The following is a 10952-nucleotide window of genomic DNA, read 5'->3' on the forward strand; positions in this document are numbered from 1 at the left end:
TGGTTGATCGGTAGTTGCTAAGACGTTAGGTGGTTGCTAGGGTATTCTGAGCAGTTATTAAGTAGTTGCTAAAGAATTTATTGATTGATTGCAATGAAAGTAACCCCGATGTCAAAACTGACATCTAATATTTTTGTCAAGAAATAGGTTACAGGACAGTCCAATAATCACATTTTTGACACTAATATTAGATGTAATTTTGATGTCAAGGTAGACGACTGACATCAAAACAGATCAAAACTATTTACATTTGTAATGTGTTAATTGTTTTCAGTGTTTTTTGATTTTGTCTTGACATCAGGGTCGAAATTATCGAAACTCTTTGGTCATTTTTGAGTGAGATGCTAATGGTCCCATACATTTCAATGATTTATGCTAAGCTAAGCTAAAAGTCCTCCGGCCAGACTTAGCAGAATGGATTCAAAAATAATAAAGCTCACCTGTTTAACCTTTTTGAGAGCCCAAAAATGTGCATATTCACAAAAAATTGAGCTTTCCTTTAACCCTTTATAGTGCACTCTTTGAAATACTCATTGAAAAAACCCTGCAAATGTTTTTGAACATTATATGGCTTAAAATAAAATTAAAGAATGATATTGTAGTCAATATCAGTGAAGTTACCGAGTCAATAAAGGGTTTTAACCCTATGAAAGCTGTAAAAGGAGCAATTTAGAGTTTTCCTTTAACGCTCTACTGTGTGAAGAGCCATATATAGTTACTTCAATGACAATGATTAAAATATAAATAATTCAAGTTCAAACGTCTTATAATAATCCGCAGTAACATTTCAGAGATTTCCCGATAAATTTTTCAAAGGGTTAAATCAGTTTTAGCTGGTGTTGTAATGGACTTTACTTGAAGAATCGTTCGTTCGTTCGTTCGTTCCTTCGTTCCTTCGTTCGTTCGTTCATTCGTATGAACACTCCCTTTAAGTAAAGTGTTACCTTAATCTTTTTGGGTATTTATCTGTTTAGTGGCCAGAAGCAGCGGTTTCATCAGTCAGTGTTTGAGTGTATCGTCTCTCACACACACACACACACTGTCCATCATTAGTGTGTGGCTCCTCTGCATCTCTGCGACTGCATGTGTGTGTGTGTGTCAGTGTTTGTCGCACTCGTCCTCCATGCAGCCACTGATCCACTGCGGCTCATCCTCGAAGGCTCCTTGTAACTGCATGTGTGTGTGTGTGTCAGTGTTTGTCACCATCGTCCTCCATGCAGCCGTCGATGCACCGTGGTTCGTCCCCGAAGGCTCCCTGCGACTGCATGTGTGTGTTTGTATGTGTGCGTCAGTGTTTGTCGCACTCGTCCTCCATGCAGCCGTTGATGCGCTGTGGTTCGTCACCGAAGGCTCCCTGTGACTGCAGCATCTCGAACTCCTCGTCCAGGAAGTCCAGTGAGTTGTTGCTGGGTAGGCCGCGGATGGTGAACTTGTGTGAGACTTTGGCCCACTGCTCTCGGTTCGCAGACACTCGCTCGTACAGTTCAGCCGAACGCGGGAAAATCTCCTGCAGGAGCCTGGAAACAAGAGCAGTGGAAATCTATCACAACACAACCATGAGGAGGTCTGGACTTTAGTAGATTTCTTATGCTTTTAACTGTTTTATTAATATATGAAAACCCTGCCAATAAATAACATTGTATTAATTAATTGTATATATCACCGGCCACTTTATTAGGTACACCTGTCCAACTGCTCAACAGAAATTTCTAATCAGCCAATCACATGGCAGCAGCTCACTGCATTTAGGCATGTAGACATGGTCAAGTCGATCTGCTGCAGGTCAAAGCGAGCATCAGAATGGGGAAGAAAGGGGATTTAAGAGACTTTCAACTTTGGCATGGCTGTTGCTGCCAGACGGGCTGCTCTGAGTATTTCAGAAACTGCTGATCTACTGGGATTTTCACGCACAACCATCTCTAGGATTTACGGAGAATGGTCCGACAAAGAGGAAATATCCAGTGAGCGGCAGTTCTGTGGGCTCAAATGCCTTGTTGATGCCAGAGGTCAGAGGAGAATGGCCAGACTGGTTCCAGCTGATAGAAAGGCAACAGTAACTCAAATAAGCACTCGTTACAACCGAGGTCTGCAGAAGAGCATCTCTGAACACACAACACGTCCAACCTTGAGGCGGATGGGCTACAGCAGCAGAAGACCACACCGGGTGCCGCTCCTGTCAGATATGAACAGGAGGCTACAATTGGCACATTTGACTACCCAACCATTCCGGAAGACCATGTGACCCAATGGGTCAAACATTTTATCTTGAAGATGGTTGTGTGTATCAGGATGACCATACTAATCAGTGCTGCCAACTATTTTCAATTAAAATGCAATAAGCTCTGCTCGTAATGTTGCCAAAAGTCACTAGATTACGTCATGTGTCAATCTGCATATTAACTACATCCTCACACCCAACAGTTTCTGTTTGTTTAACTGCCTACGGTTAATAAGGGGGAATTTATATTTGCACTACGCTTTATTTCTGTCAATTTAATTAAATCCATTGTTTGAATACAATAGATGTGTAGTGAATCTGCAGAAATCTCAGACATATTAAACTCACTAAGATCTCTGCGATTGTGAATGAAAAATAAACCATCAAATTAAATTAAAAACAAAGGAGAAGCAGATCCGTTTGACTGCGCCGGAGAAATACCTCACCACTCCGGTGCTAAAACATCTGCCGTGAGTACGCAGAGGAATGATCTGCTTTCAGGCTGCAGGTGGGAGAGAATGCTGAGTGAGGACTGACTGGGCACTCTGAGGCGGAGGACGGGCTGACGGCATCACACACAGATCATTGAGAAGAGTAGGAACGGTACAGTATGGACATATGAGAGTCTATAAAGATCTCCAGTAACACAAATAAAAGTCGCTAGATTTGTCACTAGTCACTTTTGTGAAAATGTGTCGCTAGGAGGGTCTGAAAAGTCGCCAATATAGTACGTATACAACACTGAATATATAAGTTATATACATATATATATAAGTTGGCAACACTGACACTAATGAATTATTGTGGTATATATACTCAGTGCTCAGCATAAATAACTGCTTCCCATTTTAAAACTATGTGAAGTTTAGTTATAAACAAGTTTCGAGAGGATCACGTGCTTATGATTGCTAGCGGCTGGATCCGCATTATCCAATTCTCAATGCACCAATCAGACGACTCCTAAGCTACTACAAATACCCTGGGTGACGTACCACTGCTATCTTCGTTTTGAAGAATCCCCCCATCCACCCCTACTCCTCCTTCTTCCTAGATGGGTGACACGGTGGCCCACTGCTTAGCACTGTTGCCTCACAGCAAGAATGTCTCTGGTTACAGGCTTTACCAAACCAGCAGACATTTCTGTGCGGAGTTTGCATTTTCTCCCTGTGCTCACGTGGGTTTCCCCCGGGTTCCCCGGTTTCCTCCCACCGTCCAAAAAACATGCAACATAAGTTAATTGACTAATCCAAACCGGCACTATAGACATGCTCCTAGTAAATGGTTATCTCTCAAGAGCAATCACTGGCTGTTCATTGGTTATTACAGCGGGGGAGTTCTCCAGATCTACCTGAGCTCAAACTCCCCTCTCACCTTGCAACGGGAGGGAGCCCCGGGCTCGAGGATCTTATGAGCTCAGGGCTCTCTCCCGGGACAGCATGCCAAACAAGCTTATAATTCATCATCAGCTAAGTGTGAACTCTTGAAATATGTTTTGGGCTATTTCTCAGTGAATATAGGTCATATATTTTGGTGCATTAAACCTAAACAGAAACGTTTGTGTGTATTTGTGTAAGTGCAGAGCTCTGACTTGTAGATGGGCATGGCGATGTGCTCCATGAAGCTGATCTGGAGCTCTGGGATGTAGGCTTTCTCTCGGTCCATCATCTCACTGGGTCTGTTGCCCATCGCCTTCTCCTGCACACACACACGTATAAGGCCTCTGGGTGATCAAAACACACATATTCTCCTCCGTGCTTGATTTGTGTGTCTGATTTGAAAACACAAGCAGAGAAGCTGCAGCTGAACTCACCAAATCACCCTGAGAGAAAAACTCCTTATAGATCAGCTCCTGAGAGACACAAGAGGGAAACAAGAGTGTTTACATAACTCTCTCTCACAGCTGTGTTAGTGTGTGTGTGTATGTGGTGCTGTCTGTTGTTCTGTTATCGTGCGTCTATCTGTTAGTGTGTGTGTGTCAGTGTTGCAGAGTGGTACCGCAATTTTCCTGGTGGTCTTCCAGCCTTTGGTCTGGTCTGAAAGGTCACAGGATGTCATGAGTAGGCAGAGCAGCAGACTGCGGTGGGTTCGGTTCTTCGGGTTAAAACCAACTGCAACACACAGTGATGAGCAGATTTAATGACATGATGAGCAGATATACCAATATCATGAGCAGATATGATCAATCAAATATCACACCAAGGGCGTAGGTTTGCACTAAGCATTGGCCGGTATAAGATTCTGACGGTATGATACCCTTGGATAAATATATCACGGTTTCACCGTATCACAGTATTGTGCTCTATAATATAATCTTTTAAATTTCTGGGTAAAAAACTGCAACTTTTTTCCCCTCTGAAAACAATATATTCTATTTCTTAAAAGATTGATGATATTTTGGAGCAGTAAACATGTCAGGCTATACAATTAAATTCAATCATTGACTTCTGCTGTCTTCATTAGTTTCATAAACACTGATTTCTTTACTATTTAACGGCGTCTTTGGATATCTTTTCTGCTGGAGATACTGTTGTCCTAAAAAACAAAAACAATAAAATGTAAATAAAAAAATATTACACACACCTTAGGAAGAGTATTACAGTTTTAAATCCTTGACTTTTCCAAACCGCAGAATACCTTGAAAACGGTTATCGTCCCATGCCTAGTTCGCACTTAACATTGATTGGGATGGGTGAATGAACCCCCCCCCCCCCCCCCATATAATATATATATATATATGCTGCTATTAATTATTTAATTGCTATTAAAATATATTATTAATTAATCCTTTCTTCACACAATTAAATAAGTTAAATAAATAGTCAGGCCCATAGCCAAGGGGGTTCAGGTGGTTTGAAAGACCAAAAGTTGGATTATCAATATTTATAATTTTGTTATTACTCAAACGGCTAAATTCTGACTGAGGAAAGGATGCCTATTGGCATCATTCTTTAATTCAAACCAAGTTTTAACAGATTTCTAAAAAAATTAAAATGTAATGATAGATGATAATACATTTGTATTTTAAATATAAGTATTTTTCATATTTCTTTATTCAAAATGTTCATTAGTTATAAAACTGTAATGTAAAACCTACAGTTTAAATGCACATTTGTAAATAAACAAATTTAACTTTAACTTAAAATAGTATGCTAAGTAATTTGACAAAATGCTAGGACATATTTTTGGTACATCAAAAAGTGTGGTTATTCAATTCAATTCACCTCTATTTGTATAGCGCTTTTACATGTAGATTGTGTCAAAGCAGCTTCACATAAAAGGTCACAGTAAATAGGAACAGTGTAGTTCAGTTTGTAGTTCAGTTCAGTTTAGCTCAGTTCAGTGTGGTTTAATAATCACTACTGAGAGTCCAAATACTGAAGAGCAAATCCAACGATGCGCAGCTCTACAGATCCTGAACCATGCAAACCAACGGCGACAGCGGAGAGGAAAAAACGTCACCAATTGGCGAAAGTGAAGAATTTAAAAACCTGGAGAGAAACCAGACTCAGTTGGGCACGACCATTTTAATTTCTCCGCTGGCCAAACGTCTTGTGCAGAGCTGCAGTCTCAGCGGCGGAGGCTGGAAGCTGTCCTCAGCGAAGACTCGTCTGTCTCTGGAGCGTCACAGGAATCAGTCTCATCAGTTATGATGACCATCTAATATGATGACTAGCTAATCCAGCAAAATGTAGTTCTTAAAATGTCACTAAAATACAGTATTTATACCTCATAATTAAAATAAAAAATGAGGCAGATAATTGAAAAGGTTCTGTTTTTCAGGAAAAAAATAAGCATCCCTTTCAATGAGCTGCTTATGGGTCTGATAGTGTAATGTTAAGAGAATGCTTATTAACTGATAAAGAGAGAGTTTAATAAAGACTTCTGTTTATTTTAGCTATAGTGCAAATGAAACACGTCTCATATAGTATGCCTATACACAGGCTGTAGTTTTTTCTGACAGATTGTTTCAACTGAAATTGGACATGCTACTCTGAGAGATTAGAGAACTGGCGGGGGTCATTTACTTTTACATGTAGCTGTTTATTCTGCTGTTAGTTTTCAGGGCATATTATTCACAGACTACATCAGCCTGTATAACGACAGTAGCGAACTTGCGTTTATGTGAAAAAACGTAATGACTACCTTTTCTCTTTTGACCTTTTTTACCTTTATCCATGCTTGTGTGCGTTACCCAACACACCTTATTCTTGCATGGGAAAAACAACAATCCACCGCATTTGTATCTAAACGCAGCCACACCCTCTCACATGCCAGCAGTGAAAGGCACAGCCAATCAAATTACCCACATGTGTTTTAATTTCAGAAGTTTTTCAGAGTTTTTATCTCATCTTATGTTACCTCTTCTCAGCCAATCAATGTGGAGAATGTCTCTCTCTCACAAGTTAACGCTCCCGCTGCGCATGCCCGTGGTTAGGTCAGTAGTTTTCAGTTTGAGGTCGATCTTGTAAGCAATAATGTTAAAACAATTAGTGAAGGACAGGGGAGTTTTCCCTTGATGTTCTCATTTTTCTCCATTCAGATGCATCAGGTGAATGTGTTTTTTCCTAAGTTAATCTCATCAAAACAAAGCATGCACACCTCAGAGTGTGTTCAAAATTCAGGAGGGTGCACTGCTTTCAAGCCAACCAGCACTATTTTGCAGTCCATGACGGCATCCAATTTGTACAGCAAAATGAATCCCTCAACATCTGGCAACATGCAACATTCAATTCAATTCAATTCACCTTTATTTGTGTAGCACTTATACAATGTAGATTGTGTCAAAGCAGCTTCACATAAAAGGTCACAGTAAATAGTAAATAGGAACAGTGTAATTCAGTTTGACATTCGCTGACAGCAACTCAGAGGTGGAGTTTGAACCTTCCCACTAAGGTATGACTAGTTTTTTTACGTATCGTTGTGTCAAAACACTTATGTGTCTAGATAATAGCTGTATACTCTCCGTTTGACTCGTGTACGATAATTGTCCTCCAAATATGATAATTTTGAGGTTCTGGTATGATACTTTGACATTTCCAATCTGGCAACACTGGGAGGGAACGTCTTTTAACCCTTTTTGCATATCTAAGTTAACGTTGACAGCGCAATTTTTTTTTAAAGTGGATTAAATTATTAGTGGGGACATTTTAATGGTCGGTGGATATTGGTGGGGAAGCATCCCCTCCAACCACCCTAAATCTAGGCCCCTGCATCACACATTCACAGGAGAGTTATAATGAAGAGATTCTGACCGTCTGCCATCTTCTGCAGGTCCTTGAATATCCTCAAGTGATGAGCCAGATCTGTGGCCAGAATAATGTCCCTCATCAAATCCAGCATCCGCTGATAGTCCTGGAGCACACATACACACACACACGTCACGCACGCTCACACACACTGGAGTTTACACCCATTTATAAAGAGCACAAACCTTTCGGGAGAACTTCTCAAAGATGTTGCAGCCGTGTGTGTTGAGGATGGCGATGGCCTGAGCGAAGTGATGCCTCTGAAACACACACACACACACACACACACACACACACACACACACACACACACACACACACACACACACACACACATTTTTATGTATGAGTGACACACACATGCACGTAGCCACACACATACACAGATAATATATAAAAATATAAAATATAAAGGAGAAGGTATTTTATTATTTATTTGTTTTATTTCGGCTAGAATAAAAGCAGTTTTTAATTGTTTTAAACTCAAATTAAGGTCAATATTATTAGCCCCCTCAAACATTATTTGTTTTGGATTGTCTCCAGAACAAACTACTGTTATACAATGACTTGCCTAATTACCCTATATATACAGAGACACACTCGCTCATGATCCTACACACACACGTTTATTTATATATATATATATATATATATATATATATATATATATATATATATATATATATATATATATATATATACACACTAACCGGCCACTTTATTAGGTACACCTGTCCAACTGCTTCATAACGGAAATTTCTAATCAGCCAATCACACGGCAGCAGCTCACTGCATTTAGGCATGTAGACATGGTCAAGATGATCTGCTGCAGGTCAAAGCGAGCATCAGAATGGTGAAGAAAGGGGATTTAAGTGACTTTGAATGTGGCATGGTTGATGCTGCCAGACGGGCTGCTCTGAGTATTTCAGAAACTGCTGATCTACTGGGATTTTCACGCACAACCATCTCTAGGGTTTACAGAGAATGGTCCGACAAAGAGGAAATATCCAGTGAGCGGCAGTTCTGTGGGCGCAAATGCCTTGTTGATGCCAGAGGTCAGAGGGGAATGGCCAGACTGGTTCCAGCTGATAGAAAGGCAACAGTAACTCAAATAAGCACTCGTTACAACCGAGGTCTGCAGAAGAGCATCTCTGAACACACAACACGTCCAACCTTGAGGCGGATGGGCTACAGCAGCAGAAGACCACACCGGGTGCCGCGTCTATCAGCTAAGAACAGGAAACTGAGGCTACAATTCACACAGCTCACCAAAACTGGACAATAGAAGATTGGAGAAACGTTGCCTGGTCTGATGAGTCTCCATTTCTGCTGACACATTCGGATGCTCGGCTCACAATTTGGCCTCAACAACATGAAAGCATGGATCCATCCTGCCTTGTATCAGCGGTTCAGGCTGGTGGTGGTGGTGTAATGGTGTGGGGGAGATTTTCTTTGGGTCCATTAGTACCAATTGAGCATGGTGTGAACGCCACAGCCTACCTGAGTATTGTTCTGACCATGTCCATCCCTTTATGAGCACAGTGTCTCCATCTTCTGATGGCTACTTCCAGCAGGATAACGCACCATGTCATAAAGCACCAATCATCTCAGACTGGTTTCTTCAACATGACAATGAGTTCACTGTACCTAATAAAGTGGCCAGTGAGTGTATACTGTACACACACACAGGATCAGAGTGTGTTTGAGTGAGCAGAGCAGCAGAGGGCAGCAGCGGATCATCAATTAAAACACATTCACACACACAGAAACAAGAGTTCATGTTTTTCAGATTTGTTAAAATGACAAATCCTAAATTTGCACTAATAAATTAGGAAAAAAATAATATATATATTATTTTTTTCCTAATTTATTAGTGCAAATTTAGGATTAGTGCAAATTTAGGATTTAGGATCACCTCCATGACGGATCCCTCTGAGCTGTAAAGAGCCGCCAGGACGGATTGCTGCAGAAAGCAGAAACGCACTCAGATTATTAAACACACATAGAGCATTGTAAGATCTTTAGAGATGTTGTGTTAGTGTGTGTGTGTGTGTGTGTGTGTGTGTGTGTGTGTGTGTGTGTGTGTGTGTGTGTGTGTGTGTGTGTGTGTGTGTGTTGAACATACCGAAGCCACCTGAAAAGAGTTGTTGGTTCCTCGATGGTCCAGATCGTGACACATGCAGGACACGAAAAGAGCCAGAATCTCGATATCTCTGTCAGAATAAATACATATAAACACTTTACACCGAGAAAACACACACACACTGCAAACAGCAACAGCTTCAATTCTGAAGAGAGAGCGTGTGTGTGTGTGTTAGTATGTATTATTGTTTGTTTGTTTGTTAGTGTCTGTTTGTGTCTGTGTGTGAGTGTGTGTGTGTGTGCCTGTATGTGTGTGAGAGAGAGAGTGTGTGTGTGTTAGTATGTATTATTTTTTGTTTGTGTCTGTGTGTATGAGTGAGTGAGTCTTTGGGCCCTATCATACACCCGGTACAATAAGGTGCAAGACGTGTTTGGCGTGATGTGTTGCTATTTTCAGACCGGTGCAACAGTAATTTTCACATCTTGCATCACGTTGTTTAAATAGTAAATCCATTTGTGCCACTCTGTGGGCTCATGTGTGTGCTGGTCTATAAAGGAGGTGTGTTAGGGCGCATTGTTGGCTGTTGCTATATTGAGGAACTGAAATAGGCCGCACCATTGACCAACTAAAAGCTGCTCTTAAGTCCAGCAGAGTGTGTTAGTTATGAGCCTATACAGGTCTAAACACTCACACACTGCTGAACACACACAGGATGAACAGCAACACACAAATATCTTTACAGATGAAAACAATTAACGGATTAAAATGATCCAGAAATGATGATTTTCTACATCAATATAAACAGCACTGCCTCCATGCCTTCTTCACCTCGGGGGGCTTTTTCAGTTTATTGATGTCAATCTGCATCTGTATAATGTGATTATTATCAGCAGTATTATTGATTATCTGCAGATTTATATTTGATTTAATAAACACAAGTGTAGATTTGTCCAGCTGTGGGGTTTATTAGACGTCTGCATCACCATATGGGTCATCAGAACAGGACGTGTGTTTGGATATAACTCAGTGTTTTGACCACACTTCATTATTATTGATCATTTATTCCTCTGCTGGAGATTAGAACTGAATTTAGAAATAGTTTTGATCAAATCTTTGAGCTTAAAAAAGGAAATTAAATATGTGGGCTAATGGATGTGTTCAGTGGAGTGAGTTTCCACCGTTTCCTCACTCCACCAAAGTAAAGGAGTAAAGAGGAAAAGTAAAGTAAAGAGAAAGTAAAGAGGCTGAATGGAGGAGGCTCGTTCTTTATCCTCGCGCTGCAGATGCTCTGTTTAACTGTTTTCTCGCTAGTGAAGCGTTTGGTTTTTACACTTACAAAGTCACCATGTAAATAGCAAATGCACCATGGAGCGACGCAACTGACTCCTAAAGGGAATGAGAGACG

General features: G+C 40.7%; 1 protein-coding gene across 1 annotated transcript in view; it reads right to left on the minus strand.

The window, feature by feature from the left end:
* Positions 1-407: 407 nt before the first annotated feature.
* LOC130242011 (cGMP-dependent 3',5'-cyclic phosphodiesterase) overlaps positions 408-10952 on the minus strand; it is a 52634-nt gene continuing 42089 nt past the window's right edge. The window contains exons 18-25 of the mRNA XM_056474033.1: positions 9590-9677; positions 9380-9427; positions 7650-7724; positions 7471-7570; positions 4214-4326; positions 4029-4067; positions 3807-3913; positions 408-1517 (exon numbers count right to left, since the gene is read on the minus strand). Coding sequence (XP_056330008.1) covers positions 1289-1517; positions 3807-3913; positions 4029-4067; positions 4214-4326; positions 7471-7570; positions 7650-7724; positions 9380-9427; positions 9590-9677 — 799 coding nt within the window. The 3' untranslated portion in view covers positions 408-1288. The remainder of the gene's footprint in view (positions 1518-3806; positions 3914-4028; positions 4068-4213; positions 4327-7470; positions 7571-7649; positions 7725-9379; positions 9428-9589; positions 9678-10952) is intronic.

The sequence above is a fragment of the Danio aesculapii genome, chromosome 15 (assembly GCF_903798145.1).
Source record: "Danio aesculapii chromosome 15, fDanAes4.1, whole genome shotgun sequence".
Lineage (NCBI taxonomy): Eukaryota > Metazoa > Chordata > Actinopteri > Cypriniformes > Danionidae > Danio > Danio aesculapii.